This window comes from Hibiscus syriacus, unplaced genomic scaffold (assembly GCF_006381635.1).
Source record: "Hibiscus syriacus cultivar Baekdansim isolate YM2019G1 unplaced genomic scaffold, ASM638163v2 tig00002841_pilon, whole genome shotgun sequence".
Lineage (NCBI taxonomy): Eukaryota > Viridiplantae > Streptophyta > Magnoliopsida > Malvales > Malvaceae > Hibiscus > Hibiscus syriacus.
In genome coordinates this window covers 613385-634469 of record NW_024061948.1, presented here as the reverse complement: position 1 = coordinate 634469, position 21085 = coordinate 613385, and the positions used below count along the sequence as shown (strand labels likewise).

General features: G+C 35.3%; 1 protein-coding gene, 1 long non-coding RNA gene and 2 pseudogenes across 2 annotated transcripts in view; 3 read left to right on the top strand and 1 right to left on the bottom strand.

The window, feature by feature from the left end:
- The window catches only part of LOC120158815 (isoleucine--tRNA ligase, chloroplastic/mitochondrial-like), a 50709-nt gene extending 43887 nt beyond the window's left edge, over positions 1-6822 (top strand). The window contains exons 20-22 of the mRNA XM_039169563.1: positions 2841-3090; positions 3483-3662; positions 6552-6822. Coding sequence (XP_039025494.1) covers positions 2841-3090; positions 3483-3662; positions 6552-6800 — 679 coding nt within the window. The 3' untranslated portion in view covers positions 6801-6822. The remainder of the gene's footprint in view (positions 1-2840; positions 3091-3482; positions 3663-6551) is intronic.
- Positions 6823-8792: 1970 nt separating this feature from the next.
- LOC120158144 lies at positions 8793-11669 on the bottom strand (annotated as a pseudogene).
- Positions 11670-14480: 2811 nt separating this feature from the next.
- Positions 14481-15069, top strand: LOC120158137. The gene is made up of 4 exons (XR_005519204.1): positions 14481-14564; positions 14651-14762; positions 14858-14940; positions 15023-15069. It is a non-coding gene; the product is annotated as an uncharacterized LOC120158137 (long non-coding RNA).
- Positions 15070-16800: 1731 nt separating this feature from the next.
- Positions 16801-18376, top strand: LOC120158789 (annotated as a pseudogene).
- Positions 18377-21085: the final 2709 nt, after the last annotated feature.

Below are 21085 nucleotides of genomic sequence, written 5' to 3'. Positions count from 1 at the left end.
AGTAGCCGCTGCTTCATACCTTGCTTTAACTGAAGAATTGGACGACTGGGATACCTCCCTAACATGTTCCAATGAATCTCTGACCAAACTTCTCCAAACCCTTCTATACACTCTATCATAAAAGCTGATAGACACTTCAGTATCCGAACAAGCACTTCCTGAATTACGTGGAGCAATTCTCAACTTTCTTCGATTAACCATACTTTTAGGCCGAGGAATAGACAGTTCCTAATGTTCAGTATGAGGAAGATGAATCTCATTTGCTAAAATCTGATCAACCCTCACAGGATCTGCAATACAACCCTCTTGGTATTCCTTCTTTTTTTTTATAGGAATAGGAGGCCCCATTAAAAACCTCCCTCTTAGTTGGCTCTTGTGAAAGAGGCAACTAGCGGAAGGAGGAAAAGAGTACCTCATTTTATTAATAACCCATAATTACATAAGATACAACTTACATAATAAACTTCCCTAGATAAAATACATAACACTACAACAACAGAACACAACACCTCAACCAATCCCCTCTTTTGCTAACTTGTCTGCTTCCCAATTACAACTCATTTGATAGGTATTCCTTACTTCTAATCATTCCTCTCGAACTTGAGAAGCTTTCCTCAATGAGGTTGCACCGATTGTCCTCCCTGACCTTCTTCTTCTTCTTTGAACCTTCCGCTTGACTTACTGAAAATATGCTCCTTTCTCCATCATTATGAATCTGTAAATTATTAGTGGTATCCCCTTCCAGACTTTTCATGCCTCCTGACTTTTCTTTACTCATTGCAGCTCCCAGTGTGCTTGGACGAACTTCCTTCTCCCCTGTAAATTATCTTCTAGCACCCTAACCTCCCCCTCCTCATCAGCAAACTGATTTTCAAAAGTAGCATTGGGCTGTAAGATAAACTTATCCCCAACCCATTTTAAATTAAAAGCAGGCCCATTAGGAACCAATTTTGTAGACAACGCTACAGCAGCCTCATTGTCCTCAGAATGAACAGATTCAATTTTATCTCTCAGACCCAGGCCCAAGTGATTGTCATTCTGACTTGTCCTCATTCCCAAGAAACCTGACAGCCCACAATCAGAATTATCATTAGTTGACTTACTCGATTGGACTTGTCCCCCACTGACTTCATCCACTCCACTGTTCTGCCCATAGTTAAGCCAAGAAATAACTTTACGCCTAGCATCCTCTGTGAACTCTTCCCTATTTGCATCCAGAGTAGGACGACTACCATCTCCCTCGTCAGACAATACATAACCATTGTTTCTAATTTTTTAAAATTTCTCCATCTTCTTCCTTCCCGCTTCTACTTCTGGTTTATTCACAATAGACCCCAATAAGGTCTTGACCTTGAACGATCTCCCATATGAGCCTATCGAGACCATTTCGGGAACATCATAAGGACTTTCCACCCTGAGCAAAACTTTTGCCGACGATAGGTCCGAACTGCTCTCATGATCTTCGTTAAAATATAAAAACTGACCCCACTTCTCTGTAAGTTTACTTAAGAATGCTACATTCCAGCACTGTAGAGGCAAACCAAATAGCTCTACCTGGCAAAGGGCCGTCGGAACACCCTCCTTGTTCAAAACTGGAGCCAACCAGTCTAAGTACATGAACAGCTCTTCCTTTTTATTCGTCCATGCCTTAGAGAACTCTTCTACCGAATTGAAAGTAATGATGCAAGCATTCCAAACATAGCCCCATCTAACCACCTGAACTTTCATGCCCGCTAACTCCAAAGCTTCCTTCAACAAGTCATGGTCAAAGGAAGATTTCATAATCCCTGTTAGTGAACGTTTAACCCATTCTATTTTGGCTAATGGGATATGCATCTCCCAAACGTTCCTCACACTAGATGCGTTCTTCTTATTGACCTCCAGTATTGCCCCTGAAACAGGTTCACCTCTCTCCTTAAATTCAGAATTCACCACCTCCTTATAAGATCTGCCATCTCTGATGCTTCTCACCGACTCATCTATCCTCCCAGATCTTGAATTAGCCCTATCCCCCAACTTAGTCTCCAACTTCCTTTTCCCGTCCGCAGCTTCCCTCCTCTTCACCTTTTGATACTTAGCAATTCCTACTGAGACTCTTCTCCCATCGATCCACTTCCCATTCACGAACTGAATTGCCTTGTTTCTGCTTTCCTCACCAGCAAATTGGACAAAAGCAAAAGTAGAGGACTTATAATTTGGTTTTTCTAAAACACGGGGGATAAAAATCCTCAGAATCTGACCAAAAGGACTAAAATACTTCCTTAACACCCCTCTTGTCACACTCTTACAAAGATTATCAATGAACACGGTCCATTCCCCATCAAGATCTCTGAAATTTTTTGAGAAAACTCTCACACTCTCTCTACCTATCGCTCCCATCTTTTACGTCTGTACCTTGTCTTTTCAATGTTTTAACGTTGGAATGGTTTAATAGTACATCTTAAATCATTCAGGATTGTTGCACAGTTCACTTCGATTTTCTAACAAGAATAACCTTTATTCCTAGTATAAACAAAACCTGACAGAGTATTGGCTTTGTATATACAAACGTAGCATCCTTATAATTCGGTCTCTTGTTAACAATCGGAATGAATACCCTGGTGACCTTCCCGTGGTGTTTAAATTGTTCCCATAAAGCTCTCCTATGAACTCTCCTACTGAGATTATCAACGAATACAATCTCTAGTTACAAAGGAAGGGATTATAAACCGTTCCCATATATCAACTGCAACAAACCATTATGTTTTTTTTTGTCCAATCTCTAGTTACAAAGGAAGGGATTGTGAAAAAGCATCTCTCTCTCTATTTATAGTTTTTCTTAATAAGTTGAGAATTTTCAGGGGTACGACAAGTTTTACGAGGAGGAGTTGTCAAACTGTTCTTGCTGCACATCTCCTTTCCCTATCCAGGGTAATTGCTCCTATCCTGCCACATTTGGCAGAGGATGCATGGCAGAATCTTCCTTTTCAGTACACAATCAAAGATGGTTCTGTTGCTGGATTTGTTTTCGAATCAAAGTGGCCATCCGTTAATGAGATATGGCTCGCATTTCCAGCCGAAGAAATTGATTTCTGGGGAAAGGTCCTTGAGGTAACCAATCTTTCATCTTTATAACAGAGTGATGTGTGAGTTTTGTTCAAAGCAACGTCTGAATCATGAAATGAATTTCATTAATAAAGTTAATTCGAATAAAAAAGCTTATTATACCCCATTAATTTATTAATTCCATCGATAATTGTGATAAATTTTACTTTCACCGTGGTTTTCCAGGATTTTGCATTTTCTTTGCTGATTATTGCCCCTTTTGTTCCCGTGTCTCAAAAATGAGAATATCCTTAACAATGTAATTGATGGAGATTAATTATTATCGTTAGAGAAGATATATGTATGTGTTTGTATATATTTAGTTATTTTTTTAGATATACTAGTTGAAACTAAACTAAAGACTGGCAAAGGACTAATGTTTGTTTTGATGATACCAGCTGAGAACTGAGGTAAACAAGGTGCTGGAGGTTGCTCGTATGGGAAAGCTGATAGGATCCAGTCTGGAAGCAAAGGTTTATTTACATGCGTCTGATGCTGGCCTGGCGTCTAGATTACTCAAAATGTGTTCAGCTAACAATGATGCAGACGCCTTGCATCGCATATTCTTAACATCTCAGGTATTTTTAATTTCTTTTACATATACTCTTGAAACTGGCTGATCTGTTAAATTATTGACGTGTTGCCTATGTTCATAAGTAGGAAGTTACAGAGAACTAACGAGACGGAATAATTTTGTGAATAGAAATGTTTTTCTATTCTGATACAGTGTGTTAGGTCTCTAGAAATAGGCAGATTACAGCAGCAGTAGAGTCTTACTGTAAATAAAATCTTTAGAGTTTTTTGGTGTTAACTCTTGCAAGAGTTTTGGTGAAAATATCAGCTAGTTTTGGTGTTAACTCTCTCTCCCATACTTTTTAATAAATTCTCTGTTTCTCTCTCCCATACTCTTGCTCCTTGTGAAAATTAAATCATTACTAGATGCCATTTCAAGATATCTCAAGATTATGTTTATTGCTTCAAGATGCTCTTCTCTTGGGTCATTCATGTGTTGGCTGACAATGCCCTTTGAAAAAGCAATATCTTCTCCAGTGAGAGATAAATAGATTAGCTTTCCCACCAGCCTTTGGTAGTGTCCTTTGTCCACTGGTGCTCCCATTTTATTCTTAGCTTCAAGTTAGGATCCATGGGTGTCTTGAATGGTTTGCACCGAAGCATGCCAGTTTCAGCGAGCAATTCCAAGACATATTTCCTTCGAGAGATCACAATTCTAGCCTCTGTTCTTGCAACCTTCATGCCTAGAAAATATTTGAGATAGCCAATGTCCTTCCTTTCAAAATCAGTAGCAAGCAGATCTTTCAATTTACTGATTTCTCTAGGGTCATCACCTGTTATGATGATATCATCCACATAGACTATGGTCTTCATTTCTGGACACTTTCAAAATTATGGCGTTATCAGATTGGCACTGACTGTATCCATAATCATTGCTTTAGTAAATCTGTCAAACAATGCTTGAGGTGACTGTTTTAAACCATACAGTGACTTCTTCAACTTACATACCTTGTAGCCATTAGAGAAACTTTCCAAGCTTGGGGAATCTTCATGCAAACATCTTCTTTAAGGTTTCCATTTAAGAAAGCATTTTTTATTTTTAATTGATAAAGAGACCATTCTTCATTCACTGCCAGTGATAGTGGTAGTCAACTCCATATGATTGAGTGAATCCCTTCGCCACCAGCCTTGTTCTGAACCTTTCAACACCCCCATCAGCCTTGTATTCCACTGTGAAGATCCATTTGCAGCCTATTGTTTTCTTTCCTGGAGATAATTCTGTGAGGACCCATGTTTCATTGTTTTCTAGGGCCCTCAGTTCTTCAACAATTTTCTTCTATTTTGGGCTTTTCATTGCTTGTATTGTCTTGGGAATCTCAATACTGTCAAGTGACAGTAAATGCTTTAAAAGACGGCAGTAATTTCCAACCTCTCAATACTATGACTGATGCACTTTCTAACTCCTTTTTTTGAGCAATAGGTAGTTCTGAGTTATCATTAAAAGGCACAAGAGTTTCATTGTTTGAAGGTTTCATACCTGTGTCAATTTCTGAGGTAGAAGGAACCAATTCAGGTTCTGACATGTTCTGAGTTGTGTTTTGGAAGGAGTTCTAACTTGAGAAGGCAATTTTGCTGTTTTTCGTGGAGAGGATGGATCACTTTGGGTAATTTCAGGTTCTTTGAGATGGGAAAGTATGTCTATGGACTGGATGTGTTAGAGACTATCCCAAAGATGGAATTAATCTGAATTCTTCCCCTGAAATTCAGATTTGAGAAATAAGGCTGATTTTCAAAGAAAGTGACATCCATCAAATTGTACATTTTCTGAGTAAGAGGAGAGTAACATTTGTAGCCCTTTTTATTAGAGGAATATCCTAGGAGAACACTTCTATTGAATCTCGGATGAAGTTTGCTTCTAAATTGGTTGTGAAAATTGGATGCTAAACCATGTAATACTCCAATGATTCTCAATTTACAATTAACCAAAGAAGGTGAATTATTTGCAGATTCTTAGAGGTACAAAAGACTTATTGAAAAGTTAAATTACCTTATTTAACACGTTGCGATATTGTTTATTCGGCAAGTGTGTTGAGTCAGTAAATGTCATCACCAAAGGTTGATCATTGAAAGGCAGTAGAACAAGTTCTGCATTAGTTGAAAAGTGATTCTGGATGTCGAATTTTATATGATAATCATGGTTATACTTGGGTCGAATGTTTTTCAGATCCGGATTGGATAAGATGTGAGGAAGACGGGAGATCTACATCAGGATATTGTGTTTTTGTTAGAAAAAAACTTGAATTTATGTAAACGTGAGAATAGAATGCGATCTTACAATCAAGTGCGGAAGCTGAATACAGAGTTATGACAAGTTTGTGTGTGAAGTCTAATTTTTTTTATATTCTACACTAAGAAAATTCCTTAAAAAAAAAAGAAACTAAGAAAATCGAGAAAAGAATACTAAATTATTTCGTCTGTGATTCAGCAAGCCCAAAGTTTCTAAAAACTTAGGAAAACAATTGTTATTATTTTCCGTGTTTTACACGACTTGTTGGCTATATAGCGAAGAAACATATAGTTTTAAACAAAGTTAAACTCATAAGGGTAAAGACAAATTAATTGAATTACGATAGGCTTTACAAATAAAGATGGGATACTTCATTTTAAACTAAGAGACTCCCAAGTTCTAACTCCTAACCATATTAGTTAGAGGTGTTAACGGCTTGAGTTAGCTCGGACTGTAAGTTGGAATTTTTTTTTTTGAAAATCTTTTATCCAAGCCCATTTAGGTCGAGCCGGGTCAAATTAAAATCTCCTTTGTCAATGTTTGGCTTGAGCCGAACTAGTAGGCTGACCCGTGGATAAGTCTCGTTGAAAGCAAATATATCTCTTCCTGCATGCCGAGAACAATTATATAATTCACACGTCCTTTTATTTGAATGGAAATATTGCAGGTAGAGGTAGTTTCATCTTTAGACCATGAATTTGTTCAAAATATTTCACATACCGGAGAGTATGTTGTTGAGAACAACAAGGTTTGGATTGGAGTATCAAGGGCGGATGGTTCCAAGTGTGAACGATGTTGGAATTACTCTCCTCAAGTTGGATCTTTTCCAGAACACCCTACCCTTTGTGCCCGCTGTTTTAAAGTTGTGGGTATTCAATCAACTCCGGCAATGGCGGAAGCTGTCGCTGAGACCTAAACTCATCAAATCCAGCTGAAAATCGAGTTAATCGGGAAGTTGGCCAATCTTCAGTTCGAGCTTCATAATGTAGCCAATGTCGGCTAAACTTACCTATTCTTTGCAGAAGAATGCAAGTCTCAGATTGTCTGCTTACATGTGACATTCTTCTCGGAGCAAACTTTGCATACTGAATACAAAACAGGTTACTGTATTGAACTTAAATAAATAAATCTGGGTGGAGTCGGATTTTGAGTAGTTTTCTTGAATAGGGTCCAATTTGAGTGATTATCACAACATAGGTCCTCGTTTTATACATTTATGTTGTGTTCAATAACTCAACAATATACGAACGCAAAATTTTATGACGAACATATAAAAGTTTAAGGGGGTGAAAACAGATTTTTAATGAAAAATACATAAAAAAAATTTAAACTATATGATAATTTTAGATTTTTGAAGGACGATTTCACTCGTTCTCCCTCGGTACATCCTGTCCATGCCCATCACCACAGGATGGTGATGCAAAGACGATTCGAATATTCCTCTTGTTATAGCAGATGCTGCAAAATAGCATGCTCCAACAAGGTCGGTGTTGCACATAGTTGCTATATACATGATATGGTGTTGAACAAACTTACTTGCTATATACTCGACTTGAAAAACTTGAATGGTTTGACTTGTCTCAAAAAATCAAATTTTTACTTGATATTAAAGGACTTGACTTGAATTGACTCAACTCGCAATTTTACAAATTCGAGTTGAGTTAAAAAATAAAACTCGAATAACTCGAAATTTTAATAATTAGTGGTTTTATTTTCAGGTTCGAGTTGATTCTCTCAACTTTTTATTATATTTGTATATCGCATATAGAAAAACATGAAGAAATATATATGTATATCATATATAGTTATATAAAATTATTTAAATTAGAATTAGATATTACCATAACATTATATTTATTTATAATTAAATTTAAATAGAAATTTGAACAACTTGACTCAAATTTTATAAACTTGACTCGAAAAAATTTCAAATAAAATTTGAGTTACAAGATAAGACTCGTCAACTCGAATGACTTGAAATCTTTTGACTCGATTCGACTCGATCGAATACTCACCTTAAGTCTTTACTAAGAAAATGTAAAGAATTTTATTAGAATACCAGGTAATATTTTTGTTTGTGTACCTTATTATATACAGGATACGTGATAAGGTGTTGTACATACTTGTCCAGTATTAAGTTAAAATGATTATGGGATTATCGGATAATTTCTAACATTCGAAATTAATACACAACTTCAATAGTTAATTAGTTAGGAATTAACTAATCAAAGATACAAGTGAACAATTGGTTTTGAACGGTTTGTTGATGAAAGGCTAAAGAGTTAATTTCAGCACACGTTCTCAAGTATGACTCTCATTTTAAATTAGTTCTTAAACTTTTAATTTAATTTTATCCCTAAACTATGATTATCATTCTAAATTAGTCTCTAAAATTTTGAACATTTCAATTTCATCCCTAAACTATGACTGCATTCTAAATTGGTCCCCAAAATTTTTGAACATTCTAATTTCATCCCAAACTCTATGTATATACTAATCGCATCCCTTGTTAATAGAACAGTTAGGTCAAGTTATATTTTTATATGTTTCAAATAAACAAAAATTAGGTTAAACAATGGTTGAAACTAATGACATATTTGGATGAATTTGGGAATGGAATTGGAATATTTAAAAGTTTGGGGACCAATTTAGAAAGAGGGTCATAGTTTAGGGATGAAATTAAAATTTTCAAAAGTTTAAAGACCAATTGAAAATGAGAAATATAGTTTGGGGACATATGATGCTATTAACTCTAAATTTTAATATATTTGACATACGGATTATGTAAAATTTAATTTATACAAACTAGAAATCTCATTAGTTCTCAATTGATCCACTCGGTCCAGTTCGACTGCAAAAATGGCTCTGAAATATTTCACCAAGGACCAATACTTATTAGATATGAAAACTAATCGTGCTGTTTCCTTTCTTCTTGTATACACCGGAAAATGCGAGCTGCGGATTCAGTTGCCGATGCGTGGCTATGGGGTATAACCTTAATCACCTGTGTTCGTTGTTCATGAGTTTGAGCATCATGATTAGATGAAGGCATTACAGGTTCGGTAGGGAAAAGAGGAAGTGCATCCACTTTTACCCTCTCACAGCGACTACTTGTCTCGTTCGATGCAGGCGGTTTTTTAGCACGATATGAGATCACTTCACTCAGTTGGCTCAACATGTTGCATGAACTATGTTGAGCTATGGTGAAGTTGGCCTTAGACTGGACTTTAGTGACCTGACTCATATGCTCAAGTTGGCCATGATGTGGGAGGTCGCTCCGACATATCGGAGGGTCGGTTCGAAGTATTCCGATTTCGTGTTGTTGAGAAGCTGCAACGCTGTTAGCCATGTTAGGGAAGTCCAAGCTGCCCACGGCTAAATTAAGTGGACCAGAGCTTCCATAAACTGGTGTAAATAAACCTGCAGCTGGGGGACTAGGGCCTGTGAAGGGCTTGTAAACAAGTCCTTCCAAAGGAGACATTATGGGAACTAACCACTGACTCCCGAGTGGCGAGACACACCAAGGAGGTGGCCCAGAATTGGAAGCCATTGGTGTTGACGAAGCATTTCCCGAATAAGGACCATATTTAGGTCGTTTTATATTAAGTCCTTTGCCGGTATCATCATTAGCAGAAGAACAAGGCAGCTCTGCAAATGCATTCTCACCTGCATATTTCATGCTAATATCGGGTTTTCGGGAATTACTTTTTACTTTAACAATCAATGGCGGTTGAGGAACATCTAAAGATGGTTTGTCCATATAAAAGGTATCTCCGAACAACATATGTGGTGAACTAGCAATCAACCTCTGAACCTGTTCCAAAATCAATGCAATTTAAATTTCCTTTCTTTTGGTTCGATCCAAGAAACAAGAAAATTGATTAAGGTAATTTAGTTTTCGTATAGCACCGACCAGTAAGAAACCTAGAAATGAGATCACATACATAGTTTGCTGTAATGCCTAGCAAGTCAATAGCACAGTTACATGTTTACCATTATTAGTCTATGCAACTCGAAGACTTGCCCGGAAAATACTCTTTGTTGGCTGAAAATTACGAAATAACGTTAGTATCTCGTAAGAAGGAAGTTAATGACTAATGTTAATGCATTTGGGAAGAGTTTGAATGTCGTTCATATGATGAGATATTTGTATAAAAAACAGGACTGCAAAACAGATTTCATTACACCTTTCAATGTACATTAGTTGTAAGATATGTACATGGAAACAACAGAAAAGGATACTTACTTGGCAATAGCTCTTCTTACCCTACAGAAATGATTCTCGCCGATTATCCCAACAACATCATCGGGACATATATCGAAAGCAGATGTGTAATCCGCCACGGATGCACCTGGCACATTTTATGTCTGTTAATACCCTCAAGCTGTATACCACTTGTCTTTTTCTCATGCATCGTACTTCCATTATCGAGTCCATGTGATTGTCTTGAGCATATCACAATTTTCACCATGGAAGCGTTTTCTAGACATCTGTCAGATTCCATTAAGATATTATCCTTCAGATGCAACCTTGCATTTGGAACATCACCATTCAACATATCAACTGTGATACTTTCATTTTCTTGATTCAACAATGAATACGGTGCTTTTAAAGTTCCTGAGTTCTTGATGTTGATTGACGGGTCCGTTGACATGCCAGCCAAGTTTTCATCTATGGTTGACACAATTGAATTAGGCCTTTCCGTAAGATCTTCACTGCTTTCACATAATCTTCCATTTTCCTTCATCTGCTTTTCATTAGAAGTTTGAAGCTGCTTTGAAGAGTACAAGTTCAATTTCGAAAAACTTTCCCCACCTTCACTTTGTTTACTGCAACCACGATTTCGATCTATTCCGGACAGAAAAGAGGTCGGAACCATAAGGTCATCATGTCCTAGTGACCGTAAAGAAAATTTCTTGAAGTTAGAGAAATGGAGTGGCTCCAATGGCTCCAAACTACAGTACTCGGTAGTTTTCGCAGATATTTTATCTGGACTTCCTTTCATGTTGTTTAGTTCAGTCCCAGGAGTAGAACAAGAACAAAACTTCTCATCAGGCAAAACTGAAGATTCATGGGAGTTTGCTAGTGGCAACAACATGTTCAGTTCCTTACCACCATTCTACAAATATGAGCAATTTTATACATGAATGCAATGCAAAAGAATAAGGCTTAATGAAACATTTGATCAAATCTAGCTCTGTTACTCGCACCCTTTGTAAGTGTGGGATACGAATATGTGTCCGGCATGTGTATGTTCCATTTGATCATAAAGGACTTCGAAGTTCAAAGGGCTAAAACGGTTAACTATGTTGCTCCGACTCTACATTTTTCTTTAAGTACTCGTATCCGTGGCTGACACATACTAAGATATGTGTATGAAGACATGACTATCCAAAGACCTTAACTACATTGAAAAACTTAAAATAAAGTTAACCATATCCGTATCAAACTGTAACACCTAAGTCTGAATAACATAGATGGTTAAACAGATATATTGAAGGAGACAACTGCATCATATGAGTTTAGGAAATCATTAAAAACAGTTAACAAACTTACATAGCTTGAAGGCATTGAAGGAACCAAGATGTTGCTGTTATTTGGTGGAAGAGGCAACATGGATTGTGATCCTGAATTGAACCTTTCGGAAGGGATAATGAGGTGTTCATAGAGGGCCATTTTATTCCTTGGAGGTGCCTTTGGCCCTCCTTTCTCAGTATCATTCACATGAAGCCTAGGAAACATAGTGTTCATCACATTTGATTCATATTTTCCTCTTTTCATCATCATTTGAAGTCATTTTTCACAACAAAATCCAACTCAAAAACTGCTTCTTCCACCACCAAAACATTCCCTTTTGCAACATTTTGATTTGTAGATAAAAAACTTTGATCCCAAGCTGGCTATTGAAGAACTTCTCACCCACAATTAACCTATTTGCAAACAAATACATTAAAAAAACCGGAAATATCAACAGATCTTTTGACTGAAAAATCATAAACAACAAACAAGAACTCATGAAAATCTGCTTTAACATATACAAGGTTTTTGCTAATATTCAGAACCAGAACACCTCCTTGCACTCAAAAATAAAACTTTTGCTCCAAAAAAACAATTATCTAGCAGTTATGACAAATTAAACTACTAATGCACTAACTAAGCGACCTCAATGGTTAAAGAGATGATTTTTACCCCTAAAGGTCTAGGTTCAAGCATGACACCTATATGAGTGTTTGAGCGTTCATTCGTCAAATGATTGAAAGTATTTCGAACAAAGTAACCTTGTAATCACCCCCACATTAATAAATAAAATAAACTGTTAATGATAAATACACAAATTAGACCACTATCTCAGCTTTTTAACAACCCTGAATTTAAAAACAAAAAAATGAGCTCATATTTAAACAAATTAGACCCCATTTTCTCCTGACTCATTTTGTCCATGACCAACAACAGCAAAGATCATGTCATATCATATACGACTCACTTTCTTATCTATGTCGTTACTGACATTCACTGCTTTATTAGGTATAAAAAAAAAAAAAAAATCTAAGGAATTTGCAGGGAAGAATAATAGGAAAGAAAATTACTTTAATTTGAAGAACCAAAGTAACTGAGTGTAAGCAAGATCATGCCTTTTTTTCAAGAACCCACTTTTTAATCCATCATGTGGCTGCCATTAACGGCTTCACTGGGTATAGAACAAGAAACATGTAAGGAACTTGCAGGGGATACAGATGATTTACATAAATTGAAGAACCAAAGTGAGATGGTGTGGCATTGATGGCCAAATGTGATTTCTTTATTCAAAATTTTGAGCCAATCTTTAACTAAAAATCCGCGGAAAAAAAATAAAAATTCAATCTTTTTGTTTCGAGCAAAATGTTTTAGTTTGTTTTCCATAATTTTTGCAAGAAAAAATGGTGGTCATGTGGTTGATACTGTTTAGAGCATTGGGTGATCATTGCATAGATATTAAACTCAAATCTCGGCTGGGGAAATAAAGATTTTCTCTTTAGCTTGGTTGTGCGCGTAAGTAGATATTTTAATCACACGTGATTAATTCACGGTTCTTTCAGTGTAGAAGAATAAATAATTTTATTTTGAAAAATAATACTTAAGTTTTCTAAAAGGTAAAGTATATAGAATCATTCCCGACCTGGAAATGTTAAAGTATTCTGATAATTAAAAGTTATAAAATGATAATTTGATTATTATATATCTTAAATTTATTTATTTCTGTTAAAAATTTGACAATCGACTGAGTTATATGTTAACATGTTGATTAAAATATGATAAAATTATATTTTAATGATATCTACTCACATTGCAGTTGCTTTTAAGCATCAACTCAACGACATAATATTTCAAGTATTGACTTGATGGCATAATGTAAACGGAGAGTCAACCCACAAAGTATAACTCAAACAATTATGAGGTCATATTTTATTATATTTTAGTTAACATGTTAACGTCCATCTCAAACGACCTTTAATTTTTTAACAAAAATTTAGAATATATGAATAGTCGGTGATCATTTTGTAACTTTTAATAGTCGAGGAAGTCAACAAAATAACGTCCTATAGTCGGGGACCATTTTGTAAGGGTGTAAATGAATCGAATTTGAATGAACAAGGTTATGTTTGCGTCCATTTGTTTATTTTCATGTTCGATTTATGTTCGTTTAAATTGTTAGTATCTTGTTCGTTTATTTATTTTTAAAGGAGTTCGTCTTCGTTTATTTATTATTTGTATACATGTTCATTTACTATTCACGAACGTGATTGTTTACTGTTCACAAATGTGTTACCAAACCCAGGATTCGATTCGAGGCTTGAATGCTTTATTTAATCGTGGGCTCACGCTCTGATGCAGCTCGTGTTCAGTCCGAGTAGAGGGAGCTCTGTTTCCACTCGAAAGCCTACAAGGAATGCTCAAGCGAATGCGTTAGCTCAAGTTCTAAGCATGCATTGGATTTCATGGCTAAGAGTTGGTGGGTGTTCTTTGTACTGTTCAAGAAAGAGTGTCTATAGAATAAACATCCATTCTAGGGTTTTTCTTCGTTCAGAGATCAACATTCTTCTACAGTTGGAAATACATTCTTGCCGGTGCTTCTTTCTGTTTTCCAGTAGCAAAGCTAGATTTTTTTTAATTAAGCGAGTTTCATGAAAGATCAATCTTAAGAGAAAAAAAGAGAGTGAAATACAAATGTTTTGGTACTGATTTAACCGTGAAATCGGTACACCCCCTAAGGTTCATTTCAAAGTCTAAAGCGGTGTCGTGTTAGGCATCAAAACAGCCGCACCATAACTGCGGGTCATCATTAGCAATATCATAATCCCGGCGGAATGGTATAATCGAATGTAAAACTAAAATTCAGGGCTATAATTGATAAAATTGAAAACTTAGTATTATAAACGAGTCAACGGGTAAAACTCAGTGGTATCTAAAGTAGTTTTGCCAATCTTATATCATGGTTCATAAGGATAACATTGTTTTAGCAATTGAATTACACTCTAGGCTGGTCCTAATTATCATTGTCGAACGGTACAGCGTATTTTCTTCTATAGATGTTTATATTTGTAACATCATTTGACAAAATAACTAGTGTGGTTCTGCAGGGTTCGAAGCTTGCCAGATTGCCAGAACCGGATAGTGTGATAGAAGTCCTGTTAATCAATTGTTTGTATCCTCTCTTTTGCTGAACCTCTCAATTTATTGCCTTTAAGGATGTCAATATTTGGCTCATTTGATCATCTTATTTGCAGCTCCTCAAGGTGCAATATATGGTTGTGGCGACTTGATCTTTTCATCACACATGATCTTCACCCTGGTCTTCGTCATCACCTACCAAAAATACGGCACACGACGGTAAAACATGTTTGTTTCGTTTCTTTAATGTACTTGCTTTACTTTTAGCTCAAGGAAGTATAAATATTGATTGGTTTGTGATGATATCATTTGCACAACTGCAGTTTGGTTGGTTGGTAGCTATAATTCAGAGTTTCTTCATTGTAGCGTCCCGGAAACATTACACGGTTGACGTAGTCGTCGCATGGTATGGAGTATTCTTCTGAAGTTTCCATTTATTACCAAAACGTTACTGTATTTTCTTTTATGTTGACAGATCTTTTCTGCAGGTATACTGTTAATTTAGTGGTGTTCTTCATAGACAAGAAATTGCCAGGTTAGAATGTTTTGGTCGCATCGTAGATTAGTCTAACGATCGTCGTTGGTTCTAACACCGAGATTTTCAACAGAACTGCCCGAAAGAAGTAACGGAAGTTCGCCTCTTTCGCTACCATTGAGCACCAGAGATAAGGATAACCGGAGCAGAAGATGCCAATGCAAACCAGGTAGACACTGCAATGAATAGTTCGTAGATCGATTGAAAGCCGATGCTATCGCCATAGTGGGGCCGATTGTAACCTTATGATGTTGGATTAAGGAGGCTTTAGGTTCTTCCAGGAATGGTAAAAATTTCATTTGTAAATCTTAAGAAAACAGAGCTTGACATTGTCTTGGTTTACCATCATCAGCCATCATCAGCATCCACATGTATATGCTGTTGTTCCCCTTCTCATGTTTATAGTTTGATTCATTTATTGTAGCTGTTGACATACCAGTTCTTTATTCTTTCTGGTTTTATGATGAAATTTGGGATTTATCACTCCTTAATTTGACACATTCTGAATGTATTAGTAGGTCCAAATTAAAAAGCTGTAGATTGAAAAAAATAAGGTAAAGTATACTAATGGTCCCTCGATTATTGGTGTTGCTTTGTTGAGTCCATTGATTATTAAAAGTTACAAAATGACCCCAATTATAGGGTGCTGTTTTGTTAAGTCTTTCAACTATTAAAAGTTATAAAATAGTCACTCGATTAATAATATGTTCCAAACTCATTCTTTTTCGTTAAGAAATTGACGGTTGTATTGATTGAAATATGATAAAATGTGATCACATAATCATTTTAGCTGTATTTTGTAAACCGAATCTTTGTTTACATTAAGTCGTCGAGCCAGTGTTTGAAACATTATGTTTGTGAGTTAGTGCTTGAAAGCAACATCAGTGCCAATTCAGACATCATTAAAATATGATTTTATCAATTTTCAATTGGCAGATTAATGTCCAATTCAGACATGCATCAAATTTTTAATGAAAAATGATGAATTTGGAATATATGAATAATTGGTTGACCATTTTGTGAGTTTTAATAGTATGAGACTCAACAAAATTGTATCTTATAATCGAGGATTATTTTGTAACTTTTAATAATCACATGACTCAACAAAGCAACTCATTATAATCGGAAACCATTTATATATTTTACCTAGAAAAATAATATAAAGAGAAATAAAATAAAATAGGTGATTCTAGTCATTAATAGCATGCATGAACGACATGATAAGAAATGTTCATATAATAACTTTTTAGAAATAATGAGTGCAAATTTAAAAGGGAAAAAGAAACATGTAAGTCAATCATTGTTTGGGTAGAATAAAGTAGATGAAAAACCTACAACATCCTAATAAATTACATCATATATCATTAAATTTTTTTATCATTATTACAATCAATCGTTATTGTTATCTGTCATTATTTATAACAATTGTTAATGTTTAACATTAAACGTTTATACTTCCAGCATTCATGATATTCAAACTTAAATTTCAAAATTAAAAAATAATTCTTTATCAATGTCACTTAATTCGTGCAATACCATTTAAATAAAGTTAAATTAACTTTTTCAATTTCGAATCACCTAAGAAGAATATAAAACTTAAACCAGTCACTGTTTTTCCATAAAATGGGTTGAGTCGAATTCATGGGTTCAGATCTGGTGCAGCTCATTAGAATGGATACTCGAAAGGCCCAAATCTCGATTGTCCAACAAAAACCATACTATAAATTCCTCTTTTCCTATGTAGTTTGGCTAGGGTTTTCTTCTTTTACAGACAAAGCGGCAGCAGAGGATTCTTCTTTGATTCACAATGGTGAAAGGTCGCCAGGGAGAGCGCATCAGGTCATAATCACTTGATTCCCATGCTTAATTTTCAATGATTTGGATAGACCACTTTGCTCATTTCCCCGTTTGATTATCTGTTTTTAGGCTCTACGTTCGCGGGACCATTTTGGGCTACAAGAGGTGACTAAAATTTACCCCTTTGATCTTTCGAGCTGGTTATTTAGTCTATGAATTGGTTCTCAAAAATGTGTTTTTGATTTTGTTACAGATCGAAGTCGAACCAGTATCCAAATACGTCACTGATTCAGATCGAAGGAGTGAACACTAAGGAGGAAGTGGATGGTACCGTGGGAAGCGAATGGCTTACATTTACAAAGCCAAAGTGAAGAAAAATGGGTCTCATTATCGTTGCATTTGGGGTAAAGTATCTAGGCCTCATGGTAATAGTGGCGTTGTTCGTGCTAAGTTCAAGTCTAATCTCCCTCCCAGATCCATGGTAATCAAACGAGCTGTGATCAGCTAAGTACTTATTAGATTTTCTTTGTGTTGGTTTTGTTTGCATTGATTTTGTTGTTGATTTTGTTTCCCTTTTGGTTGATCAGGGTGACAAAGTTAGAGTTTTTATGTATCCCAGCAACATTTGAGGTAATTTAAAGCTAGTGTTTTACTTTCCTGAGCATTTATAAGATTTAATTGCATTTTCCATATGCTGTGTAGCTGAAAATTCATTCTACTATGTTGGTATTGTGGTCAAGTATTGGCCATTGCTTCCTGTATGCAGATGATTGAATAAATTTTGAAATTTATCTTGGTTTTATTTATGAGTAATGCAGTGATGGTGTGACTTTTGGACTGGTTAGGGAAATTTGTTTGTTTAAATACAGTACTTTGTAGTTTGTAATATATGCATTATCTCCCTATTGGCATACCTTGTTTCTTAAGTTAGCTCATTGTGTGGCATGTGAATTATCGATAATTATTAACCATCTCATTAGCCGAATTCTAATCATTTCCCTGTTGGCATCCCTTGTTTCTCTAGCTTTTTGTGATTTCTTATTAGCTCCCATATTGATTTTTGGGGTTACGAGTATCATATTAAGATCCCCAACTCTGGAAAGATTTGAAAGAAGAAACTCAAAAGTGGTGAAAATTAGCAATGAATCCTAATGAAATGGATAGTTTACACTCTGAACTCTCTTGACAGATTAGTTTAATAACCTTTATACTTTCATGGATTTGTAACTTTGAATATCTTGTCTACGGGGGGATAAATATGTTTGGCATTTTATGGTATATGAACTTCCATTTATCCATCTATTTAATCACATATGTTGTCTTGCAGTGGGACGTTGTACGTGCTAGATAGGCATTGCAAGTGGATAGGATGAGTTGGGACTGAATTGCTGTTTAGAGTTAAATTTTATATCTGTGGTGTTCTTATGATTATCAATATTATTAAGTTCTAAATGTGGATTTTGGATCTTAAAAACATGAATGGCAATCCATTTTGAACTATTGCTACGGAGAATAGTGTTTAAATCATTATACCCTTCACTTGCTTCAACACTTTCGCAGCCTATATACATTTGTTTTCCTGTCATTTTCAGTTGTCTCCTTAATACATGGAGCTATGAGAATGAATTGTTCATCGAGCATTGAAATGCATCCGACAAAGTAGTCCTTGAAATAGTTTGCAGGCTCTTTAACACCCATGTTGAGCTTCAAATTCTTGGACGTGAATAACCTTTATTCACAAATTGTATAACACACTGTTACGTTATCAAAGTCTAGGTTAACATGATTCATGGATGAGATTGTTCAGTATATCTGCCGGTTATGATTCTAATTTTTTGAGCTCAGAAGATTACGTTGACACACTATTACAGGTTTAAGCCGCAGACATATCATTATAAAGTGATAAGTATCATAAAAGGTTTAACCCGTATTAAAATAATTTAATATAGTTAAAATTAATTAAAAGTTAATAATTAAATAAAACTTTTTCTCTCATAAATTAAATTTTTGTAACATTTTAATATGATCATAAGTTAATATTGTATTTAATTTTAAATTTGGATAAACTTATGTAAATTTATAGATAAAAGTTACTCGAATTATATCACTTTTGAATATAACATTATTTTTCTCATTTACACAGCTAGTTGAATTTTAATTTCAAGTCCTTTTACTTAGTGAATCACCATTATTACTACATTACTTCTTTATAATTGCCCAAACTACCAGCATTTTATAACATGACAGAAATAATCAACATGTAAGATTCTCACACATTTCACTATGTAGAAGAATGGTTTTTCATTCATATTATACTTCTAAAGATGTTTTTTACCCCTCTGGATGAGAGTATTCAAGCGTTGTATATAGAATACGTAGCCCTGCCCAGTTTTACATTCATTCTATAAAGAGTGAAAAGAATATGCATATGCGTCCTGCATTTACATGTAGATTTTCAAGTTTTACACAAAATGCACCACATAAATTGTAGTCTAGTGTTGATCTTCTTATACGTGCAGTTCACTAATATAGCGATATGATATTCACCGAAAGGCGAAAACCAACTGGATTAAACATATCAATGCAATCAACTTCAGCCACAAGAAGTCAGACTCAGAGTGAAACACATAGTAGTGTAGTACCATATAAATTGCAATATGATTCCCATTGTGGTCTTTCTTTAACTAACAGGACTCGGGTATAAAATTAAGACAAAATTAGCTACATTAACACACAGAAAGATGCAGGCAGTTCGGGTTTAAACCTCTTTGCGAAACATCATACTTACGAAGACAATAATAGTAATTCTCAAAATCACAAGCAAACTGAAAAAATATTCAAATTATTCATGTCTTAATCTAACAATTCAGTAGCCAAACTGATAATCCTAATTACTCAAACCCCAAAAGAACTTTCAACTCAAATTGATATTATTTAACAAAAGGCTCTCTTATTTTTTTTCAATATTAGATAAAGTTGAGAAGGGTAAAGCCCTTTCAAATTCCATTATTTTTCGATCTTTTCACATTATGAGCAACGACAACTCTACAAGCTTTAGCGTTTTCAACAGAGAAACCAATCTTATACACTTAAATCTAGAGTTTATCCTTCACCGCCGTGTAATCTCGAAAACAAGGGAAAGGAAAAAAGAGAAAAAGGAACCAGGATGCTAAAATCGCCACCGAGGGACATTGTGTGATTCCTGGGAGAGGAAATCACCGGCGGAGGTGGCACCTTGGAGCATCATCTGACGCTCTTTGGAGTCGAGATCGGAAGCTAATGCCGCTAAATCGAATTCGGAGAAGAAAGGTCCTTGTAACACCGTGTAGACGCAATGGACGGCGCACAGCTTCGACTCTTGTACCTCGTGATACAGTTGCTCGCTCCCTCCATCGGCCGAAACCGCTGAAGTTAAATTGAATAAATAATATTCCTAAATAAAACCCTTATTCGTTGAATTTTTCTTTTGGAATTTAAAGCTGAAGCAATGGATGCAGGAGAAGATGGCGAAAGAAAAGGAAAGAAAATAATATAATATAATTTATTACTGTTCTTTCAGTTAAGGGATTTGGCTTGCCTTATACTTTAGGGGAAACTCAGCACGTGTAAACGCTCGTTTATTTTCCCTTATGCGGCTTCCTTTTTGTCGTTTGAATTGAGTTTTGTGATTCGGTTTTTTTATTATAATATGATCTAATATATCTTTATATTTAACTGTTGAATATTAATAAGCGTGAAAATAAATAGAGAAATTTGATAATAATTTAGTACAGATCACTATATTGCACTCATATGAGATTCAAATGAATTTAGTGAACCAAATCTATCAACGGATAAGAGAAAGTCTTTTACCAGTAGAAGAAACTTAGAATTTTTTAAAACAAGGGTTAGCTTCACGACCACATCACAACCGGATTGCACTTCAAGTTACTCAAATTCATAAATTATGTCATTCGAAGTCTAATGTAAAGACTCTAAAGTTCAACTTCTGAGAATGTAATGATATTGAGAGATTTTCGGACCCAAAGATCCAATCACCATCTCTAGAATGAATCACATCTCCAATTGAGCTAAAACCAGAAGAAGAAGAAATTGAGGCATCATAGTTCAATAAATTCATCATAAGATAATATCATGTCATCATTGAGATAAAAATAAAAAGTCATTACATCAAGATAATATCATGTCATAATTCAGAGAAAAATACAAAGTTATTACG